General features: G+C 39.0%; 1 protein-coding gene across 3 annotated transcripts in view; it reads right to left on the minus strand.

The window, feature by feature from the left end:
* The window catches only part of ZC3H12C (zinc finger CCCH-type containing 12C), a 64,707-nt gene extending 47,699 nt beyond the window's left edge, over positions 1–17,008 (minus strand). The window contains exon 1 of one of the 3 annotated variants that reach the window (XM_074335518.2): positions 16,664–17,008. In XM_074335518.2, coding sequence (XP_074191619.1) covers positions 16,664–16,687 — 24 coding nt within the window. In that variant the 5' untranslated portion in view covers positions 16,688–17,008. Of the gene's footprint in view, positions 1–16,011; positions 16,314–16,445; positions 16,575–16,663 lie in introns of those variants that run through there. The other 2 variants (XM_019715306.3, XM_074335517.2) reach the window with 2 other exon arrangements.
* Positions 17,009–17,552: the final 544 nt, after the last annotated feature.

A 17,552-nucleotide genomic window follows, 5' to 3' on the forward strand; every position in this document is an offset into this window, starting at 1 on the left:
GATATGAGTGTGTGTTCACGGATCAGCAAGGTGGTCAGTATGATGGGTGGCAAGTGAGCAAGGGGAGGAGACAGAAGCTGAGGTCAGAAAGGTCAGGTCAAGAGAAGCCACGGTAGGGCCGACCCAGTGGCTCCTGCAGTTGGAGCTCCGTGCTCCTAACGCCGAAGGCTGCAGGTTCAATTCCCACATGGGCCAGGGGGTTCTCAACCACAAGGTTGCCAGTTCAATTCCTCAACTCCCGCAAGGGATGGTGGGCAGCGCCCCCTGCAACTAAGATTGAACACGGCACCTTGAGCTGAGCTGCCTCCCGGATGCTCAGTTGGTTGGAGCGCGTCCTCTCAACCACAAGGTTGCCGGTTCGACTCCCGCAAGGGATGGTGGGCTGTGCCCCCTGCAACTGAAAACCGCAACTGGACCTGGAGCTGAGCTGCGCCCTCCACAACCAAGATTCAAAGGACAACAACTTGACTTGGAAAAAAGGCCTGGAAGTACACACTGTTCCCCACTAAAGTCCTGTTCCCCTTCCCCAATAAAATCTTTAAAAAAAAAAATAAAAAAAAAAAAAGAGAGAAGCCAGGGTATTGTAGAGCTTTGAAGGGCAGTTCTTCTCAAATTGTACAGAGTATCTGAATCATTTGAGGATCTTGATTCTGATTCAAGAAGTCTGGGGTTAGGTCTGAGACTCCACATTCTAACAAGCTCACAGCTACTGGCCCACAGACAGTACTCTGAGTAGCAAGGTAGATCATAGGTTACAGTAAGAAGTTAGCTTTTGTTCTGAGATGGGAAACTTTCAGAGAGTTTTGAGCAGACGGAGTGATATGATCCTATTTTATAATAATGTCTTCTAAACTTGGGCTTACCCCCACACTTCCAGTTGTGTTCCATTGATCTTTATTCCTGTGCCTGTACCATTTATTAAGAACTATAAATTTATAACATATTGGGTACCTTGCATGTGTAGGTCTTCTATTATTACATTCTTTTTCTTCCTCGTTTTCATATTTTTATCCTGGCTATTTTGCATGTAGATGCTTCCAGATACTTTAGAATTGTTTTGACAAATTTTAACCTAAAAGCTGTTGGGAGATTGATGGAGATTGTGCTGCAGTAATGGTTGCTTAAAAATCACTGCTGATTAAATTAAATTGTTTAATCAAGAACAATTTATTGAACTTTTTCTTTTAATACAGTTCCATAGATTTCTTAATGGGGACTTAAAATTTCTTGTTAAACTTGTTCTTGCTGCTGTGAATGGAGGTTGTCTCCCCACATTGTATTTTCTATCTATTGGTATCTAAAAAACTTATTCCTATTCTTATTCTTGTACATAAAACTTTAGTGAACTAGGTATTTCGGTGAACTCTTAATGTTTCTATTGGGGTTTCACCAAGTTTCTTGGGTTTTCCAGGTATATAACAAAATCATCAGCTTGCCTCTTCCTTATCGATTTTTGTATCTCTTGCTACATTCGATTTATGTGTCATGGAATACTTTGGCTAGTGAGGATAATTAGAAGATAATGTTAGAAAGCTTAGTAAGGAACAGAAGTATAAAAATGGTTGGGAACCAGTGATTTAGAAGAAATACACTGACGGTGGGCAGGAGTGAAGGGATGAGGGAGAAAACAGAAGTATAAATAGAAAATATAACAGGCACCTCAGAGGACACAAAGATTTTCTTGTAGAAAATGGGAAAACATTTTTCAGTTTAACAATATAGATGGTGGACCGTGAAAAATATTTAAAGATAAATAGCTGTAGACAAAGAGTAGCTTTGCCACCTTGCTCATAATATAATTTCAATAACAATTTCTAGCCATAGAATTTTCCTGAAGTAACAAATTGGTACATTTTTCAGAGTTAGCTTTCTCCTAAAATCTGTAAGTTATTAACTATTGAAAAATTAACACCATAATAATTTTCTCCCTTACATCTTGTTAAATAAATCTTTTATGTTAAAAAAGAAGATTCCTATGACTAAGGAATTTATTGTATTGATAGTAGTATTACTACCTTAGTTTTTAGGACATTTTTATAGATGTTAGCTAGATCAAATTTTAGTTTAAAATTGTGTACAACTAATGCATTTAAAAAGAAATACTCTGATGAAAGGCAGGAAAATAGCAGCATTGTGGTTGATTACCCAAATTAAATGAGAGGTTAAGCTATATTCAATGAATTCATGAATTCACTCAAAAAACATTTATTTGAATACCTACTGTGAGAAAGTGATGATGCTAAGTGAAAAAGATGAGAGTCCAAATATTAATACAGTTGCTACCTTAAGGAATATAAAATTTTTACTAGGGAAACCAGATAAATGAACATGTATACAATATAGGGTATGTCAAAATTAATTCTGTTAAAGAGACATAGAGTATAAGAGACAAAGACAATGGCTCAGGTTTGAGGTGGTTCTGAGCTGACATATAAGCTAAGTACAGAATGGTGGTGATGACATAGACCTATGTCAGGCACTCATGGTGTATGTGTCTTTGGTATAGGGAAAATGGGGAGTAGGCTAAGGTAGGGAAAGAAAAGATTTTTGCCCAGAGAACAGGATCAAAGGCCCAGAGATGTGAAAGATGATAAAATATACAGAATTCTACATGATTAATATGGCTGTGAATGAGGCTAGAAAGAGGCTAGTTCATGGGAAGTCTTGAATGCCATACTAGAGAGAGTTTCAACTTTGGTACTGGGAAACTACGGGAAGTTTTTAAAAAAGGGAATGGAGCATTTCTACCCACGTTTAAAAAGGTAATGGGGAACCACTGAAGGTTTCTGAGAATATGAATGGCATGTTTCTACCTGCATTTTAGGACAATTCCAACGGTATTATTTTTGAGGAGGCACAAAACTCAGACACGTTACAAAGGTACTATCATAGTCCAGGCAAAACATGACTGGTATCTAAAGTTATGCAGGAAAAAAACAAAAACAAGAATGAGATTATTTTCTCATATAGTGTCAATGGGTCCAGTAAGGATTTAATACTAGACAAACAGGAAGAAGTAATAAAAAAAATAACCAATGGCATTAAATCATACAAATATACTGCAGGATGACTGAAAAGAGGACATTGGATAGACTATTAGCGGCCCCTGAGGGAACTATTTCTCGGAAATAAAGAGCGGCAGATTGAACAGACAGCTACTCATAACCATGTTTTTGTGCCATAGATGACTTTCTCAATCTAATGAAGTCTACAGACCTCTTTTCAAAGTAATACATAAAATACATAAAACAAAAACAGAATTGTATTACAAAGCCAATTATATTAAAAGTCACCAAAATATGTAGAACAGTGACATAGTGAAATATATGCCTTTTAACACATTAAAATAACAAATATAGCATATCTAATCACTACAATGATTATGAAGTAGTTAAAAGTGAAAACGATAATTCAGAATATTTACTTCAACTATATAAATGATAAACATTTTATGATTTCTATGGGTGACAAAGTTATATATACTGTTATTTATATTGGGTTTGTTGCTTACAGTCATAACTAAGGGAAATGCTAAATTTCCTTTAGAGGATATGAATATAAAGATGTAAACTTTTCCCCACCCAACATCACAGAATGCCCAAATTCTATCCATGGACTGTTTGGGGAACTACAGAACCCAGGTTAAAAACTCCTGGTTAAGGAAAAAAACAAAAAACTCCTGATAAGTGTGTGCTGAGGAAGAGATGACAGCAGATGTATTCTTTTAATCAGTTTGGCAGGAAAGTAATGAGATAGAGAAAGATGGTTTGGGGGGGTGGTAGGGAAGGATAAATTTTTCTTTTTCCCCTCTTTTTTTTTTTTCCCTTTTAAGAACTTTAAACCAGGAAAATGGATTCAGTGGGACAGGAGAGAAAAAAGGTATGCACATCTGTGTATGTATGAATGAATGAGAATAATTAAAGGGACAATAACTTACAGCAAATAAAAAAGGAAAGCAGTGAAGTGAGGAAAAGAGACTTGGTTCAGTAGGCAAATATTGGTGCTCCTCTGTCTATAATTCTGTTAAAACCACCTTCAACATTCCTGTCCTTCCCAGCCTCTATGAGATCCAGCCGGCCAGGACTGACTGGGAGTGAAGAGTGAGAGACAACGGAAAGACCCTCTGGCAGGGAATCGCCAATCCTCAAGGAGCAGGAGGTTCGCTTCTGTTCTTCTGCCTCCTTTTCTAATCCATTTTCAATCTTCTTCCCCAGCTCTCAAGATACCTACAGGCTTAATGCTGCTGTTTGGCAGCCTACATATTCCCATCCTAGTTGCTTCTTCCCACCAAAAATCAAAACTCCAAAAGAAAGATTGGTGAGGGCCTGGAGATACTTAGAAGGTTAGAGTAATAATTAAACATCTAAGTGTGAAGCATTATTGAGGAAGGTGCAATGAGTATTATAAGGAGAGCTTGTTAAACCAAATGACTATTTAAAGGATTGATGAAGGATTGTTAAACATAAGAATCTTAGCATACTGGGGTGGCCAGTTAGCTCAGTTGGTTAGAGCATGGTGCTAGTAACACCGAGATTGCAGTTTTGATCCCCGCATGGGCCACTGTGAGCTGCGTCCCCCCATCCCCCCAAAAAAGTTAAAAACAAAAAAAGAACCTTAGCATACATTATGGCCTCTGGCTCTCCTTCCTTGTCCCTGCACCTTTCTGACTCCTCCTCTGTGTGTTAACATGTGCCCGGGCATGTGCATGCACAGAGCCGGTTCAGGGGAGACAGAATCGGTGTACCCCATTTCTCATTCTTGGAAGAGATTTTTTGTTTGGTCAACAAAAAGCTACTTAATCGGGAAGCAAAGATTTGGCAATTAAATTAATTAGTCTTCAGAACCAGTATGTCTAAAATAAGTAAAAGCTTTTATTTTATCTTATAATTCTGATTATCTTTTAAAGAGATTAATACAAAAAGTGGAGTAAGAGGCTCACACACACTTGAGAAGAAAATCATTTCAGGATTTTGATCAAATGTAAGTCCATGTTGAACTGTCCAGCCTATATTAGGTGTTTATCACCAAATAAGTACCCAACCTATAAAACGTTAAGTACTCCTTTGCTTCAAAGTAGGCAATAAACACTTATGATCTACCTGTTATTTTGACGAATGCTCAGGCCCAAGACTCAGCACCCAACAGCACACTTGCCAAACTGGCATTTGGCCTCTGGCTGTCACTCAGGAGCTCAAAGTGCTTTCTCCACCTGCCTCGTCTTCACTCAGGTGCTATCACAGCACGGGATGGTCTCAAAGCTAAGGTGGAGCTGCCAACCTGGCACATGTTTCCCAGCCACCCGAGGACAGCAATAAAATGTCCTACCTCAACCAAATTCACAAAATTAATTTTGTGTAATTCTTTTTCTTACGCGCCAATTCCTGATGTTTTTTTTTTTTTTAAATCATACTTTAAACATATACTACTTACACTCCAAATCTAGTGTCTCTCTTAGTACAGAAAAATCTTTCCAATTTGTGGATCAGAATTTGACTTTAAACATTAGCTACCTCTTATTCGCTGCTGACGTTCTTAATCAAAAGGGAGGTTTTAAAGACATAGGACCATTCAGAGGCCCGCTCTTTAATCAGAAGACATGAAAGAACACTGAAAGTAGGGGACTTAATGGAAAATAAAAGGGCAATAATTTGAAGCACTTTTTTATTTCAGAAAAAAAGTAATTTGCTATTTTCTTACAGTAATTACTAGAATTGCCACCACTCTTCATTTTCAAGAATGTGGAGTAATTCCCATAATTCTGCTATTGGCCAGTTTCTCAGGTCAGGAAAGAAGAGTTACTTTTTCCCCCCCAAAGCTTTACAGTCTTGGTGGTGTATTCAAAAGATGCCCCCTGAAATATGATTCAGTTGGTAAAGAGCATAATGAGGGCCATGGAGAAACCACAGTTGCCGGTTTCAACCCGAGGCATCCCAGGAAACACACAGAAGGCAGCACACTAGGGCTACGAAGTGTGGAGATCTGTAAGTGGGGAAATCCTCTTTAATAACTCAAATACTTTAAAAACAAACAGGGAAATCAGCTTATTTTGAAAGTCACACCATCCTATCCTTATCCTTCCACAATACGACAAAAATTCCTGACAATCCAAAGCATTAGATTTACTCCTCTCATCCACAGACCTTAAGTGATGATGATGGCACTAAACTTCAGGGTATACAAGTATTTAAACAATATAAATAACCCTTATCTCAAGTACTCAAATAATTCACTATGGGTTGCTTGACTTCAAAGTTGAGATACAGACAGACATTTGTGCTAGACCAATTTTTGCAAGGCTTAGGAAAAAGTCAATCCTAGAGAATGGAAATATCCTCTGACCATGATACAAAAAAAAAATAAAAAAAAAAAATAGAGAAGTTAGCAGCAGATGGCCAAAAACAAAATTCAAAAACCCTGAAGAACCCATCTGTAAATTAAAACTTTCAAATAACTCTGTAGTTAAAGAAAAATGAAAAATGGTGTAAATATACTTAATCAAAAACAAAAAATAAAGGAATTTAACATTAAATTGGAAAGGTTGAAATGAGCCAACCAAAAATAAAGGTGGCAAAAGGAATAAAACTAAAAGCACAAATAAATTGGAAGCAAAAAAAGCAAAAACAAAACTGGTTAATAAAATGGAGAGCTGGTTCTAACCGATGAATGAATGAATGACCTCCTAAAACTGTGATCAAGAGGTTGGGGAACTTTACAAATATATAACATTACAAATGTAACATTCCATGAAATAGGATTCTTTGCATAAATCTTTATGCCAATAAATTAAGAATCCATAATCAAAGCTGACTTAAGAAAAGGTTGTAAGTGTGAGTAACCATGGAATAAAAACTTTCTTAAAGGTTTATACCCTCTACTCCATTTCTGACAAAGAATGCTATACCTATAGGTTCTGTGAGTGTGTTCTAGCAGAATCTCAAAGCATCCAGCAATTCCTATGCTGCTTAGGTTATTCTAAGGCACCAAAGAAATGAAAAGCATCCAAACTGGTTTATGAGGCTAGCATAATTCTGTTGACAAAACCCCACAAAGATGGGCTCCAAACTAACCAAATATATGTATAAGCTTATTTATATTATATATAAAAGTTCTAAATATAAGAGGTAAATTATGTGGTATTATTTAAATTATAACAATACACATTAACCAAGTAGATTTTATTCTACAATAGATTTTTCTAATATTGAACAACCTTGTTAATGCAATTCATTACATGTACTGATTAAGAGGCTCATGTTGGACTGGGTATGTAAGATGAAAGAGGGACATGAGGAATCAAGCACTGCTAGATTTTCAGTATGGGCAGCTGATTCCTCAACTCCCGCGAGGGATGGTGGGCAGTGCCCCCTGCAACTAAGAATGAACACACCACCTTGAGCTGAGCTGCCACTGAGCTCCCGGGTGGCTCAGTTGGTTGGAGCGCGTCCTCTCAACCACAAGGTTGCCAGTTCGACTCCCACAAGGGATGGTGGGCTGTGCCCCCTGTAACTAACAACGGCCACTGGACCTGGAGCTGAGCTGTGCCCTCCACAACTAAGACTGAAAGGACAACAACTTGAAGCTGAACGGCACCCTCCACAACTAAGATCGAAAGGACAACAACTTGACTTGGAAAAAAGTCCTGGAAGTACACACTGTTCCCCAATAAAGTCCTGTTAAAAAAAAAAAAAAAAAAAGAGACTCAACTGAAAAACTGTTGGACCAACTCCTTCAATTCAACTACCAGTATATAAAAGAGTTTTCAGTAAGGTAGCTAGATGAGTATTAAAAAATGAGTAACTTTCCTTTATACTAGCCACTACCAAGTGTAAAATATAGGTATACTAAGCATAAAATATGAGGGGAAATCTCACTCATAATAATAAATAATGATAGCTAACACCTCAAGGATGTAAGTGCTTCAATAAACATCAGTTAAACTTCACAACCATGATATTATGATATTACCATGATAATAGGTAGTATCACCACAATTTTACAAAGTAACGAAGGCTTAGGAAAATAAATAAGAAATTTGCCCAACATCACAGGGCCAGTAAGTGTTAGAACAGAACTCAAACTCAGTCTCTGACTCTATAGAATGGGCTTCTTAGCACTATCATGCCCATTCTTGTCTATCAAACTACCAAAGACAGGCTGGTGTGGGTGGGGATGAGGGCAGAGAATGGACACTCACGCATTGTTGATAAGAATATAAATTGGTGCAACTTTTCTAGAGAGCAATTTGCATGATCACATTTAGGCATCTGTTAAAAATATATTCATCAACGTGTACACGTATCTACATGCATTTATCACACTGTTTACAACAAAAAAAAATACTCAGCAATATGAACTTGATTAAACTGCAGTACTTGGGTATGTTGAAAGCCATTCAGCCAATAAAAAATATTTTAAAAGGATATTTAACAACACAGGAAAACATGATATAGTGAACAAACAGCAAGAAACAAAACTACAAATGCATGTAAATTTTTTACAGGATGTTTATAGTGACTAAGATTTTAAAAAATGAAAACACTGATGCCAAAACTAAGTTATCTCTAGAAGAGAACTGTAGACGATTTTCACTATCATTTTACAATTACTCTGTATTTTAAATGTGATAAAATGAATGTTAAAATATTAAACTCAATTTAAGATAAAATGAAGTAATCAAAACAATAGATATGCCGTTTAGAAAACATTTCCCCTATTTAAAACTGTCTTTTCTTATCTATGACATTGCTAATTATAACATACCTCGCACTCACAATTTTAATGCTACTTAAGGGACTTTTCTGTCTTAGCAAAAATAAAATACCTACTTAATTAAAATAGATAATTTATTGCACACTTAAAGCCTTTTAGAGCTGTAGCAATCATTTAAAATTACAGTAAAATTCCAAAAAGTATCTAATACACATCACCAACTCAATGGAGCAATCAAAGAAAATGATGACTTAAGATAAAACAAAAAACATCTAAATCAACAATAAAGAGGAAGCGTCAGTAATTTTGGAAACATTGTCCCTGTTGAGTGTTCAAAATAATAAAAGTAAATTAAAAGTAAAAGCCAAGATTTGAAACAGAATAAGTCACAGAATAAGGATAAGATTAAGCCCACATAATTTTGAATAGGAAATGAGTACAGATGACTAAGAACAAAGAACATAAACTAATTTTAGCCTCACCCTAAAAGATATGAATAAATTTGAAAGCCCTTTGAAAACTCTAAAATATAAACTGACATTAAAAGCAGTAACAGTAAACTTTATTTTATAGAAATTTTATATCTGGTAATCCCAATTACTCTGAACAGTTAAGAGCCAGTGACTAAAGTAGACAGAAAAACAAACAAAATGTTTGTCCAATTAAATCAATGGATATTGTTAAATCACTTTATAATATTAATTGCTTTCTATGTTCCAGGTACTTTTATACTCATTATCTTGAATCAGTAAAAACAACTCTGCAAAATTCAGTGTTTGATGGATGAAAAATCAAAGAGAAACTCAGTCTTGCCCGGGTCACAGCCAGTAAAGGGCAGAGCTGGGATTCAAATCCACAACTACCTAGCTGATTTTCAGAGGCTCCACCTGCCCTCTCCATACAGTACAATCTTTCAGTTCTGCAACCTAGACTGTCTGAGCATCCCAAAAGCCTTTAATTGCTGCCTAAATATTTTTATTTTGGATACAAGATTAGCTGTTGTTATTCAGTTTCATAGTCTACCCCTCAGATATCCGCTACAAATTAGAGGGAGGGACAATGTCAGTAAGGAACAGCTAACACCAAGGAAAAAAACACCGAAAGTCATTGATACAAATCATGGAGTCCTGCTGCCCGAAGCCATCTAAAAAAGCCTAACAAGTATTGCCTTTATTTTAGGATAAAGTAGAAATCGCAATAACCTTGGCCAAGTTAACATCTTTAGGCATCAGCTCCATCACCTGGAAGAAAGGCAAAACAACAGTGTAAACCCTGTAAATTGCTATAAAACTAACTTAGATAACTAGCCTAAGTAAACTGCTTAATACTGTGCCTGGCATAGAGTTAGTGCCCAATAAATGTTAGCTATTATTATTTTTCACAGTTAAGTGAAAATTACAGGCTACATATTATTTGAAGGTACAAAAATATAATGCATGTGTACAAATTCTTCCATTTCAAATAGTTTAAATGTTTTGCTCTTGAAAAGATTTTAAAGACTAAGTTTTTAGAAAACTCACTTTTATAATATGCTTCCCCAGCTAAGTGGGGTAAATAAGGCTAATTATATTTTCACAAGGCAAATGTGTATAGCCCCTCAAGAAATCACATCATACATTCTAAGTTAATTTTTAAATGTTTAGGTAGCAACAATTGTGTTTTTTGCTCTGTGCTGATTACTGGTCCATCTCTAAACCATGTACAGGCTTTTATTCATCCCACCCATATCAACAGATTATTATTTAAAGTACTATATGGACTTTAACAATAAAAACACATTCCTGAAGTTATCTACTATATGCCAAATGCTGTCGAAGACTCTGGGACCAGAGTCCTTATTGTCACGGAGCCTAAAAACAATGAACATGATAAAAAAAAAAAAAATCCTAAGCACAATATTAGGTACTGTTACCAACATTTTATATTACCAGTTAATACTTACGACAAATCTGTGATCTAGGTATTTTTCTGTTTTCTAGATGAAGGGCAGACACAAGAAGAAAAGAAATAAACAGTTCACTATCACTAAATAAACTATCACTAAATATGCAGATGTTATGGAGGAATATATATAGTATTTTAAAAACACGGGAGTAAGCAAATAATTTTGCCTAAAACTGGGGGATTAGGAAATGCTTATGTTTTCAACTTAAAACCCAAGTAAAACCTGAAATCTATGTAATTTTACTAACAATTGTCACCCCAATAAATTAAAAAAATAATAAAATAAATAAATAAATACAAAATTAAAAAAAAAAAAACCCAAGTAAAAATTCTATAAAATATAACTACAGGAACAAAAACTTGTCACGAGATATTTGCCAAAATATTTATGGAAGTTATTTCTGGGTAAGGAGATTCCAGGTGGCTTTAATTTTCTCTTTGCTTTTTCTTAATCAATTTAATAATTTTAAATATAAGTATATTTAAATTATTTAAAATAAATAATTTGAATTATTTGAATAAATTATTTAAAATAATAATTATTTAAAATAAATAATTTTAAATATAATTTAAAATATAAGTAGGAAAACATTAAAATGAGATATTAATGCTCATCTAACAATTTGTCAAAGTTTTAAAATAGTGCATTCAAACACAGGACAAAATCGGCTCTCACTCTTTTCTAACGGGTATACCATATATAACTTTTCTGGAAAACTTTTTGGCCATTAAAAACTTTAAAGCTTATTCTCTTTGATAAGTACTTCTAGGAATCCATCCTAAGAATGCAGATGCAGAAAAAAATTTTTTTACGGATACTCAACTTAAGCATTATAATATTAAAGTTTTGAAGAAAAAATGTTCAACTGAAATAGGAAAATGGTTAAGTAAAATGACATGTTCTTAGGAAGAAAATGTTTGAAATATTTTCAATGTCATGAGAAAATCCTTAGTTTATGTTAAATGGGGACAGGAAGGTAGGATACAAAGCTCTATAAATAGTGTAATTCCAAGTATACAAGAAAAAGATGTATCTTAAGAACCAGACTCCCAAGAAAGATGATTCCATTATATAATTTAAACCGCACAGTAACAAATTTATTAACATGAATTAGGTTCCAGAGACCTTCATATTTGGTTAAAACAGGGACTTAGTCTAATTTGGAGCTCTCACTCTGCTATCATTAACTGTGAGACCCATCAAGTTATTTAACCACATTGTGGTTCGGTTTCCTCATCAGAAAAAAAAAAGAGTAATGAGGGCAGGCCTGGTGGCTCAGGTGGTTACAACTCCATGCTCCTAACTCCGAAGGCTACAGGTTCGATTCCCACATGGGCCAGTGGGCTCTCAACCACAAGGTTGCCAGTTCGATTCCTCGACTCCCGCAAGGAATGGTGGGCAGCACCCCCTGCAACTAAAATTGAACACGGCACCTTGAGCGGGGCTGCCGCTAAGCTCCCGGATGGCTCAGTTGGTTGGAGCGTGTCCTCTCAACCACAAGGTTGCCAGTTCGACTCCCGCAAGGGATGGTGGGCTGTGCCCCCTGCAACTAACAACAGCCACTGGACCTGGAGCTGAGCTGCGCCCTCCACAACTAAGACTGAAAAGACAACAACTTGACTTGGAAAAAAGGCCTGGAAGTACACACTGTTCCCCAATAAAGTCCTGTTCCCCTTCCCCAATAAAATTAAAAAAGAAAAAGAAAAAAAAAGAGTAATGAAATACTTCTTCATAAGAGTGTAGTATTAAATGTATTAATACGTGTGGAACACTTAGAACAATGCTTGGCACAAGAAGCTATCAATCTTAAACTATGTGGGGCGGATGGATGGCTCAGTTGGTTAGAGCACTAACTCTGGGCAACAGGGCTGCCGGTTTGATTCCCACAGGGGCCAGCGAGCTGCGCCCTCTGCAACTAGAATGAAGTCAATGAGCAGTGCTCAGTTCACCGGGGGACCAGATGGCTCAGTTGGTTGGAGTGTGGGCTCTCAACCACAAGGTTGCTGGTTGGACTCCCACAAGGGATGGTGGGCTGCGCCCCCTGCAACTAGCAACAGGCAACTGGACCTGGAGCTGGGCTGCGCCCTCCACAACTAAGATTGAAAGGACAACAACTTGACTTGGAAAAGTCCCGGAAGTACACACTGTTCCCCAGTAAAGTCCTGTTCCCCTTCCCCAGTAATAATAATAATAAAACAATCTTAAAAAAAAAAAAAGTTAAACTATAATGGAGTAAAGCTGAGGCCTAAATAACCAGTGAGCCAGGCAAAAGGTGAGGGGGCCTAGGGAAAAATGTTCAAAGCAAGCAGGGAGATTTCGGGATTTTCTGCTTATTCCCTATTCACCCTTAGAGATTTGATAATTACGTTAAAGGCAGAGTGCTTTGAATGTTCAGAATGTGCTTATGGGTTTGGCTTTAGGCTAGTTCACTGGGCATAAGAATCAGTGTTATGTCGTAAAACCTTATTATATACTATGCTTTATGGGTGACTATTCTCTATTTTCTTTTCTCTTTTTCTTAAGTGTGTTTTTCAAGGACCCGTCAACTCCAAGTGAAGTAATTGTTTCAATCTAGTTGTGGAGGGCACGGCGGCCCATGTGGGGATCGGCGGCCCATGTGGGGATCGAACCAGCAACCTTGTTAAGAGCACCGTGTTCTAACCAACTGAGCTAACCCGTCACTACCTCTATTTTCATTTTACCAAGTAAAACAATCCTCTGTCAGATAGAAAAATTAAAGAGTAAAAATCATACTTAGTGACCAAGGTACTAGAGATATATTTTGGGATGAAAGATTTGGAAAAAAAAAATCACACTCTCAAATTGTTCATTGCCTTTAACTGTTAATAGTGAAACAACTACAATGATTATAACGTTTTTGGTGAATCTTAACATTATAGCTTTATAAAGGCATAAGATTTTATATGCTGTAGGTCCATGAGGCATATTAACACTTAAAACAAAAAATTTTTTAGAACATTTGGTATATTTGAGATCCAATCCTAGAATCTCAGTATTTTCGGTTTAAATTTGGAATCCTCATTTAATACATTTTTGTTATTTACTGATCTTAATATTTCTCTTCCCAAGAAGAACTATATCCCCAAAACTATCTTTTCCGCCTTTATCACCCACTACTCCCATCATCAACTTGAATGCTCTAGACACACTAGACCACCCCACTCCCTGCTTTCTTGCTAGGGTTCCCGCCACTCACAGTATTCATTTGGAAATGACTCCCACCCAGATCTATTTATAGGTATACCTTATTTAACTGTGCTTCACAGGTGCTATTTTTATTTTTTTACAAACTGAAGGCAAGACCTTCCACCAGCAAGATTACCACTCTATTACAGTGGTCTGGAACCAAACCTGCAGTATCTCTGAGGTACACCTGCACTTGAATCCTACCTTTACAGCCTGGCAGGTAGTCCTTCCCCAGTACCTGAATTTACTTCTTCACTCCTGTCATTTAGTACATTAGCTCTAGCATTATGTTCTTTTTATTCACAATCTCTCTCATTTTATAGGTCAGGGTTCTTACATAGCACATAGATTGATACTAAATACTTAGTTGTTGAGGGAATAGTTTACCAGTCTCAAGTGAGCAATAACTGCAGATTAGTTTACAATCCTAAATTCTAACACCCAAAGAATAAAAAGCCTGCTACTTCATAATTTACGTTTCTTTAAAACTGCAGTCAAATCAGAATGAAAGTAGAATTCTTCTGAATTTATGTACAAGAACAATGAACGAAAAACATAAAGGGTATTAAATTACATAAAAGGGTATAAAATTATATGAAAAGCTATGAAATGATAGGAACACTTTTACACCTGTTATAGTAATTAAAATTACTGTAGAATCATTGTGGTCTGCTAGAATGAAGACAAGGTAACCCAGCTGTAGAATGAGGAAAATACTTTAGAAATACAATTTCCTATAATCACTTAGGGTCCATTTTGGCAGATGTAATCCATGAAAGCATAGCTCCAGAGAGGCCATTAATATAAAACAGGATATTTTTATTAGTCTGATAATTAAAACAAAAATGTAGTAAAAGGAAGTAGTGAATAAAAACTCCCATCATCATACAAACATTCCAAGTTTCTGTTTCCCATCCTTTAATATTTCCATTACAATAAAATAGTTTTATCAGACTTTCATTATTAAATGAAGGTTAAAAAATACTGGCTTTTTTTTGTTGTCGTTTTGTTTAAAAGTTCATTTTACTTTGCTTATAATGTTTAAGTACTTTTGCGATGACCAGATGCTAGAGGCAGAATTATAATTTACTCTGAAAAAGTAAAACCCATTCTTAATTAAGTAAAAATACTCAATTAAACATCTTGAATTACAGATAGAGTCAGTTACTAGACCATTCTGATGTTTTCAGAGTACCTACAAGAAGGCAGATTTAGGTAATTTAAAATAAGAACGCCAAATTGGAAGAAAACAGGTGAAGAAAAGCCAAGTCTGAAATAGGCATCTTCCTGGGGTTATCAAAACAAGATAATTTCACAATTATTTGGTGACACTATCTTTATATTCAAACATCAGGTAACACCAAATATTAAGAAATTGCTACTAAAATTAACTGTATATGTAAGGGATCAAATAAAGGAAATCATACCCATTAAACTCTAAATATATTAATAGTTTAAAAATATAACATTCCTGACTTCTTGTGCTTCTTGGAAAGTCCAAAAAATGTTTGAGCCATATCCACAATTTTGTTTATAACGCGCATTAAAAAATATGAAATAAGTGAAGAAATGAAGAACTTTCTCAAATTTGTAAATATACAGTACTTAAACCAGCAGTATTTTTGCCCTAAGTATTTTTGCATCTAAGATGGATAAAAAAAAACAAAAACCCGAATCAACAAGAGCCTCAAGGGCCTGTATGGGATACTCCAAAACAGTCTTGCAACCAATAGGAAAACTTTCCCTAAATCTGGATTAGCATTTCATCTCTTTTATCACAAAACGGAGCACAAACCAGAATTGTTAACGGTTACCCAAAAGGCAAGAAATCCAGTTAGAGAATCTGTACTTGGAACCCAAGGGCTTAAAAGGGGGGGGAAGGATCAGACAGTTCAGGGAAGAAAACCGAGATTCATTTCTCCAAGTTGTATTTGTAACACGTCTTTGTAGGGAGTTAAAAATGTGAACCAGCTCAGCTAAAACGAACGCAGGGTGAAAATGGGAATTCGGCTGGAGACGGAAGGGTGAGGGGTGCAGGAGGGTGCGGGGCTTTTCGTTAGGGGCGGCGTGCGGGTGGTGGTTTGGATGGAGCGATGGATAATAAAAGCTAATGGCTGGCGTTGGATCCGAGATGTCGGATGATGCCTCACCCCACGAGCGCGCGAGGGTCTGAGCCGCAGGAGCACGGCTCTGGGTCCGTTTCCATCGGGAGCGCCCGAGCTCGCCTCCATGTTCGGCGGCTGTGGCCCGGGGCGGGCGGGAGTGAACTGGTGCCCTAGGCCGCGGGGCCGGGGACGCCGGCCTCACCTCGCCCGTGATCCCGGCGGGGCGGCTCTGCCCGCGGGGAGGATGCTCTCGGCTTTTCCCTAGGCCCCACCCGAGAGCCCCGGGAGCCCAGTGACTCGACCTACAGGAGTCCGACCCGCCAGGGCCTGGAGATCACCCGGAGCCGCCGCTCCGGCTCCGGCCCCTCCGCCCGGCGCTGGGGCGCGGCCTCTCGGCCCGCGGCTCTCCCCTCGCTAGATTCCCTCAGGGCCACGCTCGCCGCAGTAGCCCCCTTTCACCCCCTTCCGGAGGGACAAACCTGAGGACCGCTACTCGGCATGGCCGACCCCGCGAGGAAACGTCCAGCGGACCGCGGGGCCCGCAGCAACAGCGGCCACCTTGGCCCTCCCCGCGCGGTGCCGCGCCCACCCGCGCGCCCTCCCCCCGGGCCGCGGCCCCGGCGCCCCCTCCCCGGGGTTGCACAACTCACACCCAACACGCGCGCGCACACGGGCTCAACCGTGTTGCTCAACCTACTTGCAGTCTCTTCTCAGCAGCCATCACAACATGACCTGGAAACCGGGGCAGCCCCGGGGCCCTCCGGCGCCCGGCCGCCTGTCGCCTCAGCCCTGGGCCGCCGCTAGGGCGCGGGGCGAGCGGGAGGCTCCCCCATGCCGCCCGCTCGCCCGCCGGCCCGGCCACACGCCGGGGCCCCGGCTCAGGCGCGCCGCTGCTCTGCCGGCGAGGGCGAACCCGGTTGTCCCGCCTGCCTGCTCGCTCCTCGACCGCCCGCCCGCAGCCGCCGCCGCTGCGCCGCTTCCTCCTCCCCTTCCCTCTTTTCCGTCTCCTCCTTCGCCTCCTCTGGAGACGAGGTTAGCAAACCAGCACCTGCTTCTGGAGGTCGCCGAGAACTGAAACAGGAAACCCCGAGCCAAGGGGAAAACCCGGGAGGCGTGGAGAAGGGTGAGGGGAGCTGCTGGAACCTGTCGGTCTCGACCCAGCCGCTGGGGCTGCCGGGGGTTCCCGCGCCTCCTTCCCTTGCACCCAATCCCCTTCCCCCGCCCAGCCTGGGGGTCCCGACCTCCCCTCGCCGCTCCCCCAGCCCTATCCCGGAGGGCACCTCTCCGCTCGGTGACACCTTTTCCACCCAGCAACAACACGGATCATTCCCTGGGCAGTCAAGGAAATCGAGCAAGTTTCCCGTGGTTGTTTCATTATCAATATACCGTAATGAGGAAAAACCACAGCCGGTATTAGCAAAACCAATAAGGAAACTTAAACAAATGAATCTGTTGGGATTTCACCCAGGGGATCTTTCAGCAAAGAAACTGGCCTTGTTGGAAATGGCAGTATGTCAAAATCATGGTTAAACAGGATAAATCCAGATCTCTTTCGGGAGGTTGGAAGGAGACAGCCCTCTACACTG

Source organism: Rhinolophus sinicus, chromosome 14 (assembly GCF_057876585.1).
Source record: "Rhinolophus sinicus isolate RSI-liver-muscle chromosome 14, RSI-T2T, whole genome shotgun sequence".
Taxonomy (NCBI): Eukaryota; Metazoa; Chordata; class Mammalia; order Chiroptera; family Rhinolophidae; genus Rhinolophus; species Rhinolophus sinicus.